The 20,114-nt window shown below is 39.0% G+C and overlaps 1 protein-coding gene across 1 annotated transcript in view; it reads right to left on the reverse strand.

The window, feature by feature from the left end:
* Positions 1 to 2,054: 2,054 nt before the first annotated feature.
* Positions 2,055 to 20,114, reverse strand: part of LOC108442511 (cadherin-4-like) — a 530,226-nt gene continuing 512,166 nt past the window's right edge. Inside the window, 4 exon segments of the mRNA XM_037541381.1 lie at positions 2,055 to 7,400; positions 12,380 to 12,481; positions 12,483 to 12,545; positions 16,278 to 16,417. Coding sequence (XP_037397278.1) covers positions 7,194 to 7,400; positions 12,380 to 12,481; positions 12,483 to 12,545; positions 16,278 to 16,417 — 512 coding nt within the window. The 3' untranslated portion in view covers positions 2,055 to 7,193.

The raw sequence follows: 20,114 nt of genomic DNA on the forward strand, positions 1-20,114 counted from the left end.
GTAGGGACTGAGCTTGCATTGCTATCTTGCTGTAAGTTTTAACCTCATCTTGTAAATGCTAGCTTTCTCTTTTAGATACTGTCATTCTCTTGTGGTGGCTAGTCTGTCTTGCAGATGTTAGCCTTATCTTGTAGGAACTTTGTGTTGCACACACAAATCTTTTGATGTATTTAGACGACTAATATAGTCTTGTAGATGCTAGTCTTGTGTTGTAGGGTTTGACTTTGTGTTGCAGTGGCTGATCTTGTGTTGTAGGTATTAACCTCATCTTGTAGTAGCTATGTCTTGTTGTGGCTAACATTTTTTTAGCAAATATTAGCCGTTCCTTATCGATACTAACCCTGATAATTTTCTTTTTAACTATAGATTTACCTTCACATGTGCAGATTTCAACCTGTCCAGACAGAATAGAAATCAAAAGTTGTTGTCATTCATTGTGTAGCTATGTGATGCTAAACAAAATAATAAGTGTAGGACCTCTGAGGGCTAATACTGACACTAATAACTGAACCTGACCAGAGAAAGCAGAGAGAACCATCAAAATAAACCATGACTGAAAATTCCGAACTCGCTGTTTGTGGTTGAAGCCAAAAAAAGGAGAGGAGTGATTTTCTTACATATCGTCGCTGAACAAAACTTTGCAGTAATTGTTCATAAAAAGGAAAAAAATTGGTTGATGTATTGAGATTTTATTTCAAGTATTTTTGGACCAGATTTATTGATCCATTTACCATGAAATGTTCACACAACATAAAGGGGCAGCTGTTGTTTTCAAATGCAAAAAATAAAAGGGGAAAATGACAGTTTAGGCAGCGACGATATGCTGTGTTTGTGCTCTTCTGTTTGATTCTCTGCTGAATCGAGAGAGAGCAGCTGTGGTCAGGATACGAAAAGTTTCCTTTTTGATTTGAGTTCGTTCACCGGGACACGCTCAGCTTTTAAATGTGCGTCGCTTGCGCAGCTCAGAGGCTCTGAGAGAGATATATGTATTTATTCATGAAGGGATGCGGCAGGTGCACTAACTTCTCCTCCTGTCGGTTCCCTTTCAGCCGCTGGCAGCTGTGAGCTCCACGCATGTGGAGGAAATTCGGAAGAGAACAAAATCAAACGGCTATGCTTAGCACCAACAAAGCGTTTCCCATATGCAAACAAAAAGTGTGTGTGTGTGTGTGAACGTGAGGGGGTGTAATCGTGCGCAATAACCGTGTGTTCAGCTGTAAACTGCGATTATGTGGTATGGCCATAGGCTTGCAATAGGCTTCCTCTGAGTTTACAATGAAATCAATGGCTTTTTGCTCGCTTTGAAGCCTGATTTTTCTCAGAAGAAAAAAGGGAAAAAAACACAAAAGCTAAAATTAAACCTTAAAACTTATCAAAGAATTGGGAACAAAATGTAAAAAATGCTTAAAATAAGTCTTAAAAAAGCATATATACAACATTTGGATAGCATCCATGATACATGTAAAGCTGAAGCATCAGCATAGGCATAGACTTAGAATACAAGTGAATACAAGCAATGGTGAAAACAATAAAGCTGCGACCGGAATTTCTATATTGCCTGCACAGTGTCTGCACAGGATTTTCAGCAATGACACTTTTTATATTAAAAGGGCTTTTTGTTCTTTTAACTAGTACAAATCTGCTCTCAGATGCCTTTTTTTGATGGTCTCTTCTACTTTTTTGACACAGTAAATCCACAGATATTTCAAAAAATTTTCCACAATTCAGCATAACGTCATTCAGAGTGGTGTGGTGTGAAATGGTTCAGATTCATTTACAGTGGGTGGTGATAGGGACCAGGGGTTGATGACTACAACAAAAATACAAACATTTTATTTACTGTCTAAACCCACCATTGAACCTACACGTGTCTTCTGAGTTTTATATGGAATGTTAAAGATAGTAAAATAGAGGAAAATCTGAAAATAATACAATTTCTTTGGGGACTATTTGCCTCACAGTGCCATGCATGTATCCCTCCACCATTACTTTTTAAAACTATTGTAAAACAAAAAATGTGTCTCAGACATTAGGCAGCATATTCATAACCATTTCATGTAATAACTTTCAGTGAGGGAGCTTTTAGAGGTGGATATCTGGTTCCTATCACCACCACTGTAAACAATTCTGACTTTGTCCAGACTAAGGCATTTTGCACCAAACCACTCTGAATTATTCCTGAATGATAAGCTTTGCTGCTGCATGCCGTAGAGGCACTAGGCAATCACAGCCTCAACATGCTTGCAGGAGAAACATCAGTTCTTTCTAAAGCAACCCAAAAGCTGCTTTAGCATGACATAACAGTTATCTTATAAAGATGCAACAATTTATACAGCATTTGTTCATACTATATAATATAGTGAGGCCATTATTAAAGAGATGCACAATGATATCAGAATTGTATCAGTATTGGCAGATAATTGTTGGACCACCTTCCACATTTGACTGTTATGTTGATGACATTTCTTGTACTCCAGAAGAGTGGAACATTTAAGTGACTCTGGACTACTGCATATTTTATTCATTTTGCTGCATTTAATAGTGTGAATTTCTGAATTTCTCAGTGCTGCTGTTGTGTTTAATTTGATATGTAAACAAAATGTGCAGGAAATTTGTAAAATCATTGAAGATCCTTTATATTTAAGGGCAGACAAAGCTGGCGTCCTCTACAAGAGCTGGATATTCAGCCTCAGGAAACGGAAGCCTAATCAAAAATCTGACCAACATTCAATTCTTTCCTAGAACATGTTCAAACTTCTATGTTCCAGCAGATCAGAAATGATCTCTCCAGCCTTTTCTCCAGTTTCACTGTCTGAAATCAAGCCATTCTCAACAAAAATAGAAAAGGTTATGGTAACACTTTACAGGCTTGTCTGGTTCTTGGGGTATATACAGATATGTGCATGGAAAATATTAGATCAGTAACACTCCAGAATTCCCATATCAGTGCATCTCAACATATTAAGGCAGGGATTTTCAAATCCAGACCTTGAATTGAGTTCCTGGTCCTGGATTTCATAAAAACTAGAGGTGAACTGTTGATTATAACTGACCACTTTGTGTCAAAATCCAAGATTGGAAATTGGATTGAAGGACCAAATTTTAAAAGATCTATAGTAAAGTATATTATATATACTTGTTGTAGGATATTAGTTTTGTAGTATACTTATACAGTTTATTATCACTGTCATAACAGAGCCTCATTTCTCTGAAAATAAATATGAAATTTACAGGAGATGTGATAACATTTTACCAACTTTGTGGCTGTTTTTGTTGATCTATTCATCACAAAATGTGTGGTCAACATTTAGAGCAGCTAAAGCTTAGAAAGGGTGTTTCAGAGTTCAGAGGTTTTTATATAACAGTGAGGAAGGGCTGAGCGATTGATCTCTTTTAAATCAAAATTGCAATTTGAGAATTTTAATTATGTCCTCTATTGTTGGACATTGTCAATTTTATGCGGGGAAATTTAACCTGATATCGAAGACCAGTGAGAGTCATCAGTGGAGCCTAATGCCTGAAAAAGTGGAACTGCTGCTCTTCTTGAGCACAAAAAAGGCCTGAAGCTTAAAATAATCCCATGTACAGTAATTTGCAAATATTGGTCAGACAAATTGCAATTAGATATTTTCCCAAATCGTTCAGCCCAACAGTGAGAATGTAATATAGTATAATTACAGTATATTTCATCAGGATTCTTCAAGACTAGTGAATTTCAGTATGAACTGTTTTCTTAGTTTACCATCCAGGAACAAACTGCCCCATAATGCATTGCAACTGGCAAAACATCTCATATACTATATATCTCTGGCTCTCGCAGTTGCTGCACACCTTACACTACAGGACTCCAGGAGTTACATCACTTTGTTTTCTTTTTGTTCTACGCCAGTTCAGGTGTAGTGGAACTTTTGCTTTCTTGTATATCTGAAAACATGTTTTGCTGCTGTGAAATTAAGTTGTTTGAATAATTAATCGCATGCTGTGGTGGCAAAAAACATGAAAAAGAAAAACAGATAAGAAGCAGCTGTAGGGTGTACGTTGCATAATTTGCTGAAAGTAATGGAGTCTGGCCTCATTTGGCAATGCTACTGCTAATTTCTATTAGTCCAAGATGTTTTCTCCAATAAATGCAGTTACATTTCAGGAAAAAGAACCCCACGCTCTGGGAATGCTTTCATTAGTGTTCCTGTTGAAATAACACTAGCAGTTTTGAAGCAGTTAAACATCTAACCCTTCAACATGCATGTTTTCTTTCACTTTCACAACCTACATACTTGCATACTATTACTCAAGTTGAGGGGACAATTTGAGAAATTTTCCATCACGGCATCACTCATTTAAAGGTCTTGTGCTTGATGAAGGTATTTTTAGGGAACCTACATGTATTCAGAATTTCCTCATTATAATGTGTCTTCTGTACAGAACTTTCATTTTCTTTACAGTTGTCTCCCCTAAAAAACGTAAAAAGGAAGTGCTCAAACGATTCAGGCATGAAAATAAGTGCCAGAAAGGGTTCTTTGGAGCAACACCAGAGAAGAACCATTTTGAGTCCAATACAGAAACCTTTTTTGTAAATTAAATAGAGTGTGAGGAACATTTCTAAAGTTTAAAGAACCCCCACATATTGTAAGGGTTCTATACCAATTGAGGCAAAGCAAGAACCACTGAGGAATAAGGGTGGACAAGGCTTGCACCTTCTTCAAAAGCTGGAAATTCAGCATCAGGAACTAATCAAACATCTAACCAACATTCAGTTCTTTCCTAGATTGTGGTTCAACAGGTCATAAATGTTCTCACCAGCTGTCTCTCTACTTTGTCTGTCTGTTTGAAATCAAGCAAATATCAACAAAAATGAAAAAAAAAAAAGAAATTCAGCAGCACTTTACTGTAGGGTAGTGTTCATAAAGCTACATAAACCCATCAGGACAACTTAAACATATATAAACATTTATAAAAGCTTATTCCCAAAGGTGACTACTATCATAAAAGCTGTGATGTCAGGGTCAATCACAAATGTGTCATTTCTTCTTGGGTGAAGAGTATAGCACATAATAACAACTGACTTTTGAATGTGGACATGCCTCCTAATTGACGAATTTGGGTGTTTCAGCCACACCCATTGCTAACATGTCTAAAATCAAGCTCATATTTATGCAGTTTCCATAGACAAACGCTGAATGGGTCATACTGATGAGCTCAGTAACTTTAAACGTGGCTCTGTCATAGAATGCCACCTTTGCCACATGTCAGTTTTTGAAATGTCCTCCCTGCTGGATCTGCCTCGGCCAACCGCAAGTGCTATTATTGTGAAATTGAAGCATCCAGGAGCAACAACAGCTCAGTCCTGAAGCTGTAGACCATGCAAACTCAAGCTCAAAGCTGCCAAGCTGAAGTGCATAATGTGTAAAAAATCACCTATGCAATGTTGCATCACTCACTGCCGAGTTCCAAACTGCCTCTGGAAGCAACATCAGCTCAAGAACTGTGCATTGGGAGCTTCATGAAATGAGTTTCCATGGCTGAGCAGCTGCACCCTAGGCCTGAGATCATTATTCGCAATACCAAGCATCCGCTAGAGTGATGTAAAGCACATGCCACTGGACTCTTGAGCAGGGTAAATGTGTTCTCTAGAGTGATGAATAATGCTTCTCTATCTGGCAATGTGATTGATGAATCTGCATTTTAATGGATGCCAGGAGAACGTTACCTATTGGAATGTATAATGCCAACAGTAAATTTTGGTGGAGGAGGGATAATGGGCTGGGGCTATTTTTCAGGGTTTTGGGTCCCTTAGCTACAGTGAAGGATGATGTTAAATGCTACAGCACACAAAGACATTGTACACAATTATAATCTTCCAGCTTTGTGTGGAGGAACTCCAGTGGCCTGCACAGAGCCGTAACCTCGACCCCACTGAACAACTTTAGGATGAACTGGAACATCAATTGTGACCAAGGCCCTCTTGTCATGTGCTTTTTTGACTGAATGAACACCAATTCCCACAGACAAACTCCAAGAGTGGAGGCTGAAGTAGTCAGCCTTTCCAGAGGCTTTAAACTTTAGGACAAAAGACACCTATTGGAATAAGTGTTTATAAATGTAAATAACAAAATTATCTATGTCAGTCATCATGAAGGGCTTCTGTAGAAGTCATGTAGCCTTATGAACACTGCCCTACAGCAAAGTGTTACCAAAATTACAATTACAAAACAAAAGTAGATTTGCAAATCGATTCGAATAACATGTTAGCAACAGATCTTCTGATTTCATGCTAAATCTGGTTCATCAGTCTGGTTGGAGTACACTCTGCTAGCTCTTGATTTTGACCAAATTTTGTTTAGTGCCTGATACAGTAGCCTTCCTACCCCAACCTCTGGAAGTGGTTTCTTAAACACTAGCAAGACACCGTGCAATCTACAAGAATAGCAACGTATTACATCTCCACTCCTCCTTTTCAAAGAACATAGTCTAGTCTATTTGTGAGCATTGATGTCAGGGGAAGGTCTGGGCAGAAGACCAATCCTGAGTTTGTGAAAAATCCAAAAACTACGCACCACTAAAGGCACTTCTTAAACAACAATAACAACGACGACAGCGACGACGATGACAGAGCTTCTCTTCTCTCAAATAATTCAAGTTCTGAGAAAGAAAAATAATGGCTTCTTCGGACTCGTTTTTAGAGTAGAATGCCTACCTTTTTTTCTCTCTTCTTCATTTTTTCCACTTTATAACATCAAGTAAACTGCGGCACAACTTTTGCCGTCTGCAGCAGCTTACGTGTTGAACTGGGGTTGAAGGGGAGACTGCCATTAGCGGCTAAATCGCTCTCTCTCTCCATGCTAGCAGAAAGCTTTCGCCCTGCAGACTCGGTTACCTCAACCAAAAAACCAAACCAAAAAAACAAAAGGATTCCTTTCAAGAAAATAACGAGGAGTACAAAGAGTGAACATAAACTTAACTATAAAACAATACAAGAAAAAAAAAAAACAAAAGGAACTCAAGAAAGTGATAAAAACGTATAATCAAAGGAAAAAGCATTCTGTTTGAAGACAGTCAGAGGGAGAGGAAGGTCTACAAAGCTGTCTCTCTGTACAGGTCTCTCTCTCTCTGGAGCTGGGCAGGCGATTGGTTGTTGTAGTTGTTGGTGGTGTACTTGGTGTGGATTGTGTATTTCAGATCGAGTTTTAAAGGTTCTAGTCATCGTTGCCACCCCCGTACATGTCGGCGAGTTTCTTGAAGCGCGGACCCCAGTCGTTGAGGTAGTCGTAGTCCTGCTCTCCGCTGCTGGACGAGTTGAGAGAGCTGACCGATCCGGCCGTGGATCCGCTGCCTTCGTAATCGAACACCAGTAGAGAGTCATAAGGAGGCGCTGTCGGGTCATTATCTGCCGCCCGAAGTCCCTGTGAAGGTTGGACAGATTAAGAGAAACATGAATAAACTAGCCACAAATAAAGTGTCACTTAGTAGCTTAAGTCTTTTTGGTTACAGTACATGACTTCTAGCCCAATTACAGGCATGATTCACTGTCTGATTCATCTGTCTGAGTCCGTGCTGGCATTTTAGGAAAAATGGAAAAGTATGCTTCCTACCTCTCAAACTATGAGTACGCTATGTGTCCAAAGGTATCCAGACAACCCTCCTACTGAGGGAATTCAGCTACTTAAAGATCACACATTGCTAAAACAACTTGTGTCATATCCATAGAGAAATGTTGAACCAACTGAATGGGACGCTTTGGAGCAGCTGCACATGAGCATAAGATCATGATTTCCAATGCCAAATGTGGGCTAGAGGGGTGTAAAGCCCCCAGTATTGGGCTGTGGGGCAGTGGAATTGCATTCTCTACAGTGATGGAGCTCCATTCTTTGGAATGAGTTGAAGTGATCCAGAACTAATCATCCAATACCAGCACCAGACTTGGTTGAATACAATCAAATCCTTACAGCAATGTTCTAACATCTAGTGTAAAGCCTTCTCAGAAGAGTAGAGACTGTGACTGTAGCAAAGTAGAACAACCCACAGTAACCCAACCACCTGCCCACTGGATCCCATCCCATCGGCATTGTTTCAGTCTCTATCTGAGGACCTACTGCCCTTCATCACGTTTCTCATCAACAAATCCTTGGCATCAGGTGAAGTTCCATCAACTTTCAAGACTGCAAGAGAACTCCCCATCTTGAAGAAACCCATGCTTAACAGCTCTGATGTCAACAACTACAGACCGGTATCACTTCTTTCTTTCCTTTCAAAAATTCTTGAACGTGCAGTCTATAATCAACTTTCTTTCTCACACAGAACCAGCTGCAAGACCCCAAAAAGTCTGGCTTCAAACCAGCACACTCTACAGAAACTGCCCTCATCACAGTGACCGAGAACCTCCAATCTGCAAGATCAGCCAAATTGTCATCTGTCCTGATCATCCTTGATCTCTCTGCAGCTTTTGACACAGTCAACCATACGATCCTTCTGGACATCCTCAACAACCTCGGAATCACTGGTTATGTGCGGAAGTGGTTCAAGTCCTATCTGGAGGATCGCTGTTATCAGGTAACATGGAGAGGGTTCACATCCTCTCCATGCAGGCTCTCCACTGGTGTCCCCCAAGGCTCGGTCCTGGGTCCTCTTCTCTTTTCTCTTTACACTAGCTCTCTTGGTGATGTAATATCTTCTCATGGCTTCTCTTATCACTGTTATGCTGATGACACTCAACTAATGTTTTCTTTCTCTCCCTCTGACACACAGGTTTCCAGTCGCATCTCTGCATGCCTGTCTGACATCTCTACATGGATGGCAGCTCACCACCTGAAGCTCAATACCAGCAAGACTGAGCTGATATTCATCCCTGCAACTACAGGTCCTCATCATGATCTTGCCATCTCATTCAAGAACTCCCTGATTGTTCCATCTGTAGAGACAAGAAGTCTTGGTGTGAGTCTGGATGGCCAGTTATAGTTTTCAACTCACATTGTGAACCTAACTCGGTCATGCAGGTATCTCCTGTACAACATCTGAAGGATCCGACCCTTCCTCACCCGAGAGGCTGCCTAGTGCAGTCTCTTGTTATCTCAAGGCTTGACTACTGCAACTCACTCTTGGCTGGTCTTCCCATGCAGACCATCAAGCCTCTGCAACTCATCCAGAATGCGGCAGCACGACTCGTCTTTAATCTACCCAAGTTCAGCCACATCACCCCACTGCTGCGCTCCCTTCACTGGCTTCCTGTAGCTGCACGCATCAAATTTAAAACTCTAATGCTTGCCTACAAAGCCAAAAATGGACCAGCCCCTACCTAATTGATGGCAATGGTGAAATCTCAAACTGTACCACGAGCCTTTCGAGCTTCGAGTACAGCTCGGCTTGACCCGCCATCCTTCAAGGTGCACAGAAGACAAGCGTCGAGAATGTTCTCTGTACTGGCACCCAGATGGTGGAATGAACTCCCTCTGGCTGTCCGAACAGCAGAGTCTCTTGCTGTCTTCAAACGTAGACTGAAGACTCATCTCTTTACACAGCACTTAAATGAGCACTGAATTATAAGCTGCACTTATTTTTATTGTACTTCACTGTGTATTGTAGTTTATTGTATTGTATTGTTTGTTATTGTATTGCATTGAATGGCACAGATTTCTGCGTTCAACTCTGTTTCTTTTTCTCTTGGTGTCTGCAATGACATTTTGTTTCTAGCAGTATCTGAGCTCAGGACTGTCTTTTTCTCTAAGCTATTGATAACTAGCAAAGATACTTTCTCTAGATTGACAAAGCACTTCTTGTAAGTCACTCTGGATAAGAGCGTCTGCTAAATGCTGTAAATGTAAATGTAATACCCTTCATTTCAGAAGAGCCATTTTCTTAAGGTAAACTATTGATGCGTTCCAAAAAAGCCACTTTCCTGTGCTGCTTTTCTGCGGTACCAGTAAGGGCAGTAAATACTGACTGAGATGCATTTTAGCATGCAGGTTAAATGTTAACATAGATAAGCTGGCTTAAACCAGAGAAAATAAACATCTTGAGTTTCTGTTCAGAAACGTGGTAAGCTGACTTTCTTTTCACTGAGATTTGGTAGTTCTTGCTGTGTTTGGCAGTTCTTGGTATGGTGTGATCGTTCTTGGTACAGTTTGGTAGTTCTTGTTAAGATGTGATAGTTCTTGCCTTTAGTCTAGCATTATTGTAGTTTATACTTCTCATGAGCCTCCAGGAGTCAGTAAGTACAACTGACAGAGTTGCATTAGGCTCTTTTTGTTGCTGATGTCAATTCAGGTGGAATTTAGACTTCCTTTACATTTTAAAAATGTGTTTTACTGCTGTGAAATTATGGCAGTTGGATAATTAACTGCACACTGTGGCTGCAAAAAACATAACCGAACAAAAAAAAAAAAATTAAAAGCAGCTGCAGGTGCATGCCGCACTGAAAATTCAATAAAGGATGATGGTGAAAAGTTGTAGAAGTCAAACTTCATTTTAGAAACTGCCTTAGACATTTAAGTGATACTTTTTTAATCCCACAAACAGGGAAATTCCACCTCCACATTTAACCCATCCGTGCAGCGAAACACCACATACACACTAGTCAATACAGGGGGCAGTGAGCACACTTGCCCAGAGTGGTGGGCAGCCCTATCCATGGTGCCCAGGGAGCAATTGGGGGTTAGGTGCCAAGGACACCTCAGTCATGGACTGTCGGAACTGGGGATCGAACCGGCAACCTTCCGGTTACAGGGCCAGTTCCCTAACATCCAGCCCACAACTGCCCCCTTTTTGGGCAAAAAATATGCTATATTAAAAGTTTATTTAGAGGAAAACAATACCACAAATGTAAATATGGTGCCAGTATTAGTGATACACCACTTTGTGAATAAAGCCACCACTTTTAAGCCAAAAGAGTTTCAATTCAAGTTTCTAACTTAAAATCATCAGGGGTTATTTCTTTATTAAGTCAGTGAGAAAAGATGGTAAGGTGTCCCCAAACTTTTGACATGCAGTGAACCGTAGGGCGGCGCTGTTGGGTCATTATTTGGCACCTAAAGTTCCTGTGAGGACAGACAGATAAGGAAGAAACTTCTGAACAGACAAACAAACAGCCTCCACATGACCACTGCAGCCTGAACACATGGAGGAGCTGAAATAAATGTCACAGAAGATCCTGGCACAAGTGGGACCAGCTGTAAGGCTTGGGATTCTTGACCATGGCTCTGTTGCCTCCAATAGACAATCAGCCTTACTGCTCGCACAGTAACTGTCTGAATTCAAGTAGATTAAATCAGTTTGCTGTTTGTTCTTTGTTTATGTAAAATACCTGGAACACAGATGCAGCTGTTGGCGAACATAAAGCGACTGGTTCTGTGCCATTTGTTGTACTTTCAGTTGAAGACAGAAGAAAAACATCTTTTGAAAAGATTTCTGACTCTGTTTTGTTGGAATACGTACCAAGGTTAACCTCAACTCCCTCATACTTTACTGAGTTCAAAAGTTTGTATTTCTGTGTAGTGTTAATTAGTGTATACAGTGTAGATCGTAAAATGTAAACTAGACACTAGAGATATGTTGAGATGCTTTACCTCAACCTTTTTAGTTTTTGCTGTGGTTTGGTTAGTTCTTGATGTAGTTTGATTGTTCTTGATGTGCTTTGGTAATTCCTGTTATGGTGTGATAGTTCTTAGTGTGGTTTGCTAGTTCTTGTTTTGGTGTGAAAGTTCTTAGTGTGGTTTGCTAGTTCTTGTTTTGGTGTGATTGTTCTTAGTGTGGTTTGCTAGTTCTTGTTTTGGTGTGATAGTTCTTAGTGTGGTTTGCTAGTTCTTGTTTTGGTGTGATAGTTCTTAGTGTGGTTTGATAGTTATTGATGTGGTTTATTAGTTCTTGCTGTGGTGTGACAGTGTCACAGTGATTCTAAATGTCTAACTGTGTACTTAAACTTTTAAACAGTGATTTGAAAAAATTCTCAATGGTGCTTCAAAAATTGAGTGCTAATTTGAAAATTTTGAATGGTGTTTCTAAACTTTTGAATGGTGATTCCACAATTTTAAATAGTGATTCCAAACATTTTCATGGTGATTCTAAACTTTTGAATGGTGATTCCACCCATTTGAATGGTAATTTGAAACTTTAAATGGTGATTCTAAACTTTTAAATGGTAATTTTTGAATTTCTGATAAACTTTTAAATGGTGATTTTAAACGTTATAGTGAGTCACAAAATTCTGAATGGTGATTCTAAAATTTTGTATGATGATCCTAAAAATTTGAATTATGAACTGAAAAATTTAAGTGGTGATTCTAAACTTTTGAATGGTGAGATCAACTGTCTTAATGGTGAATCTAATTTTTAAATAGTAGTATAGCTTAGAACACGCAACATCACAAATGAAAATGCTTCATTCACATACCTCATTGATGAAGTCTCCGATGTCCCCAGGATGGGGTACCACTGGCCGGAGTGGGTACTGGGACTCCGGGACCACTGGCCTCTCGTCCACTCGCCGGACCCCCCGGGGGCTTGGTCATGATGTGCTCCAAAGAGTCAGGCTGCTGCAGCTGACTCAGATCATAGTCCTGCAGATTAGACCACAACATATACTAAAGATACGCCTGCCATCCACACAGCGTCCACAACACAGACCAGAATAATATGTCCACTAGGACCAGCTCTACACTGAGCTCCTCTGTGTGGAATAAACCCCAGGCTGCTCATTTTCAGGCTCTGTTATCAACAAAGAGAGTGAACAAGGTTTTTCTGGAGTAAACTAAATAGCGATGAACTTGCCGGTTGGGGATTTCAGGGAGAAGGAGAAGTCTGAGTCAGTCTTATCCATGGAGTTTATTCCAGTCCAAGCAGGATAAAGTATATGTGCAATAAAATTAACTATATAAAACCATCATTTATTACATTTCCAGTCAACATGGCCATTAAAAACATAAATTTTTGTGAAGTATGTATTTTATAGAAATCACACAGAAACTTCAACAACTAATTCTATTATCAGCTGTTTATGTGTTGAGTGTGTCACTCTACCTTTATTACAGCTTCCATTCTTTGCAGGGATCTGCAGACACACCTCCAAAGTTCAGTCTTAGAAGTTGCTTTAATCATTTTCTCAAGTCATCAAACACATTCAGTGATGTTGAGGTCTGGTGGTGGTCAGGGATGGGGGGGAGTAGCTAAGTAGCGCGTTACTTTTTGTAGTTAGCTAAAAATTTTAGTAGTTAATTGCTGTAGCCACCACAGTTGTATGAACTATGGTTAATAACTGTAGTGCCTACAAATTTTTGTGTATCTGTAGCAAACAGTTTTGCTACAATTTCACTACATGCACACAAAATGAACCACACAAAATGAATCCACGCGAAATGAAACACAGAAGGCTGGTGCCGACCAGACAGCTTGAGCAAACAGCCATGTGCTCGCCCCATGCGCTGATCACCTCTAACTAGTAGACTTAACTCAGGGATCGCAACCGAAATGTTTAAGAAGAACCGTTTTGTCCTTTCAGCAAGATCTAACCACCTTGGGAGCCTCAACATTTTATTCCTGTTTTACATCTTGGCTATAAGTATAATCTCAGTATATGCTGATATACAATCTAAAAATATAAATGCAAACTCAGACTCACTTTGCTGTGCTTTAAACTTTAGCTTAGCTGTAGTCACTTTCTCACTTCTGGGAAACTTCTCCGCGAGTTCCTTGTAAATGTCTCTCAGTGTTTGACTTTTATGAGGTCGAAGTCACTTCTCATCCCCCAGCTTCTCGTTCGAATTGTCTCGTTCCACCTTAAATGGTGCCTGAGGTGCCAAATTGTCCTGCTGCGCCATTTAAGGTGGAATGGGACAATTCGAGTGAGAAGCAGGAGAAAGAGAAGCTGACTAAAGTTTCACGTGTTGCTGCAGATTAAACATACCAGGAAACCAGAGTGATTTATAAATGTAAATAAGTCCATTTATCTCCAAATGATCGATATTCATCTTCTTTCTCTTTGCCGTTTTGTTCTCTGCGTTGCTGTGTGTCCAGCAGTCTGTGCATCAGTCTTCAGTGTTAAAGGTTGGTGAATTAGCAGTCATACATTAACTCCAGTATTTAAAACAATTTATTGTGAAAACTGTGTTACAACTGTGTGTTATAACAATTTTACAGCAAAGGAGATTCATTGTGCTATTTTACCTAGAAATCTAGTTCTGCTGTGGAGCTGCAGCAGCAGTGGAAAGATTATTCAGGCCTGATTCTCACCCCCAAACTGAGTCAGAGTCAATGATAAGGATTTTGAGGCTAAAGAGTTGCTGAAGTTTAATAAAGACTATGAATGTGAATTTCTGTACATACATCAGGCATAACATTATGACATCCTTGTTTTTACACTCATTGTCCATTTTACCAGCTCCACTTACTACATAGGTGCACTTTGTAGTTCTACAGTTACAGACTGTAGTCCATCTGTTTCTTTGCATACTTTGTTGCCCCCTTTTACCCTGTTCTACAGTGGTCAGGAACCCCATGGACCCTCACAGAGCAGGTACTTTTTGGGTGGTGGATCACTCTCAGTACTGTAGTAACACTGATGTGGTGGTGGTGGCGTTAGTGTGTGTTATGCTGGTATGAGTGGATCAGACACAGCAGGAAATTCTAGGGTTTGTATGCGGTTATTTCTGCAGATTTTTGCAGGAAAAACCTGAAATGATTGACTTTGCATTTAGTCTTAATTTTTGTTGGATATCACGCCTTATGGTGTGTACGTTTTTTTTCTGGCACAGGATTAAATGCATTGTCTTATTCACACTATCAGTTGGGCTTGTTTCATGTGACAGGTGAAGATTCACAAACGTTCTGACAATTGTGCTTTGAAAGTAGCTAAAGAGTAGCCACTACTCTTCCTGGAAGAGTGGCTAAATTGTAGCTGCTACAAATTTTGGGAAAGTAGCTACAAAGTAGCTAACTACAAATTTTTCAGTAGCTATCCCAACCCTGGTGGAGGTCAGTCCATTGTTCCACCAACAGCTTCTTTGATTTCTACCTTTTCTGTCTGTTTATAATAACAGGACCCTAAACATAGCAATCATTATACAGTAGTTTGTTCATACTTATAGAATTGCTACTTGTGCATTAATAAGTGGTGCAATTTGAATTCTCACTTGTTTACAGAGTGACATTCAAATGCTTTTTGTAAATGTATTCTATTTAGTGTAAGAAGTAGTGTGATACATCGTTTTTGAATGCATTATAAAGTAACACATTTATAGTAGGGGCTATTAATTGTTATTGTTTAAAAGTATGTATTAACACTTAGTAATGATAAGCCAAGCATTAAGAGAGCTTATGTTTCACAAAGTAATGTGACTTTAAATAACATAGTGTTGCTGTTGGAACAAAATCTCATCTCAATTTTTGTCATAATGGGAAAATTCCTGTTGCCCCGTTACATTGTGTTTAAATCTCATGATGAATGGACCTAAACAAATGGCTTAAAAATACTTTGAAAACATTTTGGTGTTATTGACTTACATTAACTGTAAAGCACACTTTTTCTTTCTCCTACAAAGTTATCATTTTGGACATATGAGATTTTGTTCTGACAGCAGGGCATAGACAATTCATTCATAGTTTTTTTTATGCAACTAAGCAAATGCAAAAGCAGTTTTGGAGTTATCAGTATCAAATAACTAAATCATTATTAACAATGTATAATTAATGATTAGCTTTTGACAGATACTGATTACTAATATATCCTAAAGTAAATGTTTAATAATTTAAACGGTACCATTTGTCAATATATATGTAACTATAAGTATTTACATTCATTAACAAATTATTAGATAACTATTAAGTTTCTGTTTATTAGGGCTTGTTATTTTAAAGTTTTGTATCTAATTCATTTTCTTCTTGACAGCTACACTTACTTTCAGACCCATAGCATTGAGTTGTCTTCTCACAGTGGAAGAATGGACAGAAACACCTGTGGATGTTTTCAGATCTGAAGCAGCTTGATTTTCTCTTCTCTCTCAAAGATGAAGTGCTGTTTATCTGAAGGGGCAGTTTTGTTGCCTACCAGGTCATCCAGGTGGTTGTTAGGAGCCCTGTTTTCATTGCAGCTTTTAAACATTTTTTGATATCCCGTTTTTATAACTCCTGTTTTTTCCTTTGACTTCTTCATTCCGTATACAAGTGGATTATCTTATATCTAATCTCCTCAGAGATATCTTCTCAAAAATAATGTGTACTTAATGGCCGTTTTGACTGGAAGTCATTTCAAGTCTCTGAATGGTAGTGCATATCTCTAGAATCTGAGCTCCATTCACCTGGTCCTCCTCTCCTCCTCCCTCCTCGTCGTATTTCAGGATGTTGTCTCTGACATCATCTTCAGGATCGATTAGCAGCTGTTTGGTCTGTCTCTCTTTCTCTCTCCTCTTCATCCACACCACAAACAGCAGAACCATGCCTGCAGCACGCAAACACATACATGGCCAATGTGAAAACCTCAATTAACTGAAATGCACAACTGTGTATGCTGTAATAAATAAAGTTTCTATGCAGGTACATTTTTCATTCATAAAACAATGTACAAACAATGTAAATATTTCCTTAAAGGTACAACAGTGGTTTTAAGGTCTAATTGTGCACCTCAGATAATTTTTTTTCAGGTGAAAAGTACGTATTTGTATCTTTTCAGAGCCTAATGTGTTAAAACAGAACAATAAAATAAATAGTCTGGAGAAAAGACAGGGTGTGTGGAGTCAGTATGACTTAGAAAATATAATTTCAATGGATTATTTTACAATTATGTTCCCTGACTAAAGGTACTGAGATGTATCCTTGAGGGTTTCACCCCAGTGATAAGAGGAGCACTGCCCCAGTGAAAGTTTAGTACCTATGTTTCTGAATGTATGGATGGTTTTGTTTGATTCTTATAAGTGTCATGTACAAACTCATTTTTTTTGGCAGACTATTGCTAAAAGAAACTCTTAACTCTTAAGAAATCACTTAAATCTCATCTTTTCAAATCTGATTTTACTGATCACTGATTTTCTACAACCTTCTTAAATGCTCCTCACTTTAGATAATGTCATCTGACATCTTCCTTTACTGTTTGCTCTGATTACAGATGTTTTTTTATTCTTACCATTTCTGACTTGTTTTGCTTTGTAACTCTATAAATAACATTATTCTATTATTAAATCCCAGAAAACACAGACACAACATTCTCTTACGTTCTCTAACACGAAAACTGAGCTGATGTGCAGTACATGGATGTGGTTGTTGGGAGTTTCTACAATGTTCTTCTCCACTCATTCATATTCAACCATTCATACAGGCTTGTCAGAATATGGTAAAATTAAATTCTTAGAGAATGGTGGTTTTGCGAAACAATGAGGTGTTCCCTGAGGAATGTTGGTGTTTCTTGAATGTTGGTGTTCGCATTTGTTAGAGAGTGATGGTGTTTGGTTGAGAATGAAGACATGGTGGTTGCTGGAGACTGTTGGTGTTTGGAGGATAATGAAGGTGTTTTGCAGTGGATTTCAGTGTTTGTTGGAGAATAATGGCATTTTTGGAGGAGGGTGGCATTTGGTGTTGATGTTTGGTAGAGAATGAGGATGTTTTGCGGAGAATAATGATTTTTTTGGAGAACAATGGTATTCGGTTGTGAATGATTTTTTAAAGAGAGATAGTGTTTGTTGGAGAATGTAATTGTTTGATAATTGGTATGTGTAGTTGAGAATTATGATGTTTGCTGGAGAATGTTGGTGTTTGGAGGACTGATGCTATTTGTTTAAGAGAGATGGTGTTTGCTGGAGAGTGAGGGTGTTTCAAGGATGATGAAGGTGTTTCGCTGTGAATGTCAGTGTTTTTTAAAGAGTGCTGGCATTTTTGGGGGGATTTGGTGGAGAGGTTGTTGTTTGGTAGACTGATGGCCTTTGGTAAACAGAGATTGTGTTTGTTGGACAATGTTAGTGCTTGAGAATAAAGGTGTCTGAGCAAGAATTATAGTGTTGGAGAAAGAAGGTTTTTGGTTGAGAATGTTGCTGTTTGGTGGAAAATAATCTTTTTTTGGAGGATGCTGCTGGATTGATGGTGTCTGGTGGAGAATATGGATATTTGGTTGATCATGATTGTGTTTGGTTAAGAATGGTTGTGTTTGGTGGAGAGTAATGTTAATCATTTTGGCCCAATATTATCCAATGGAAGAATATAAATAAGGAATAAAATAGGTCCTACTACTGAACCCTAAGGAACACCTAAAATAAAAGAGCTGAATGTACAATGGTCTTTATTTACATGTCTTTGTTACAGTGCAATCATATAATGGTAAACTACCCTTTGTATAGAGAACTCAATTATACATAAACATACAGTGTTTCGGAGAAGCTTGTCAAGCATTGCAAAACAAAAAGTGGCACTGCGTCCCAAAAATACCAAAGCAAACAAAAAACAACCTTACATAAATTTCAAATTATAATAACATATCTACTCTTTAAACTATGGATGTGTATGGACTGAAAGTTTTAAAACTGGGCATGTAGTGGAGAATGATGAATGTTGGAACAAACCCAAATGCTGGGTTCATGTGCTGTATCTGTGTGTGGTTGTGAGGAGTCTCTAGAACATTCTTCCTGCTGGTTATTTGACTTTTGAGAGAAGTTTTTAGCCAGAGGCCGACATTAGGAAGACAGATTTTTCTCAAAGATCTTTTCTTGGTGAGGTCAAATTTTGCTTTCGTTATATATCACAAAATATACTGTACATCCACGAACTCAGAACCAGAGTTGATAACAAGTCCCCACAAGCCATGCCTGCGAAGACGCACATCTACACATCCACTCTCCGATGCAGAAAATCTTCCCTTACAAGACAACAATGTGTTCTTGCTCATGCTAGGTAAATGTTTTATAGATATGACTGGGCGAGCAACTGGCCATCTCCAAAGAGTAGGCTTCTCTTCACTGCCTGCAAAAGCTTTTAATATTACATGGCATGAACCGAAGCACGTCCAGCCTGTGCTTTGTTTGGAAGAGCACATTTTTAGCCAGAAGGCTAAAAATGAATGTGAAGGTGAGAATAAGGTAATAAGAACTGAAAGTGAGAACAAACCCTGGCTATGGTTATTTAAACTATAAGCAGAAGAATTAGCCGCAGGTCAAGTAAGGTCCGGAATTAGGGTAGATGTGTCAGGGCATGGATACAAAGAAATGAAGAAATTCCTTTTTCTCTCTTCAGGTCATACTTCGGTTATGGCCAGGAAGCACTGATCCATGCCTTAGGCCTCTGGCTTTGTGGTTAGAGGCAGTCTAGTCTGGGGAAAATACACGTTGTGTTTGAAGTGGGGTGATGTGTGTGTATGAAAGAGCTGGGGTTGAATTTAGACTTCTCATAGGTGCCCTAAAGTTTCAAAACTTGGTATAATGGCACCTTTCTCTTCCAGTCCATTTTAAAGCCACAGGTTTGCAAGTATAGGTCATATACCAAAACCTAAATAATACCTAAAGGTCTCAGGGAACACAATGTAAAATCAATACAATCTTTCAATAAAAACTTCAATAACAATGATACTGCATTGCAAGCTGGGCTGTATGAAAAAGTCTGTCTGTGTTCAGCAGCACTCAAATAGGCTTAAATTAACAGGTCAAAGCGTTCATACATGCTGCACTAGCCACAGAGCACTGAAAGTGAAATAGAAAACATAATTAAAATGTTAAAAATACAAATTCTTCAACTGTCTTATTAGACAAAAACATTTCATTGTCACATTTCCCGGTAGATTTACGAGACCTGAAATGATTTCCAATCACAGAAAGCTGCAAAATTATGCTTGTTTACAAATGATATATTTATTGAGCAAAATGTTTGATCCATTTACTTATCCATTTGGTAAAAGGATGTCTGTAGACCACTCTGCAGTGTAAGAACTGTATGTGTGAAAGACCAACAAGTGTGAGCCAACACCTTACCTTTCACTACCTTTCACTATCAACATTACACCATTACTGCATGTCAGTACCAGGGGTTCTCAACCATTTCCACCCCTAGGCCCACCTGTTTAGAAGTTTGAAGCATAGCAGCGCAAAGGAAAACTAAAGTCTAACCTCTTGAATGTAAATGACCAAATCGTAAGGTAATTTATTCAGTAACTGCATGATATA

Source organism: Pygocentrus nattereri, chromosome 9, assembly GCF_015220715.1.
Source record: "Pygocentrus nattereri isolate fPygNat1 chromosome 9, fPygNat1.pri, whole genome shotgun sequence".
Taxonomy (NCBI): domain Eukaryota; kingdom Metazoa; phylum Chordata; class Actinopteri; order Characiformes; family Serrasalmidae; genus Pygocentrus; species Pygocentrus nattereri.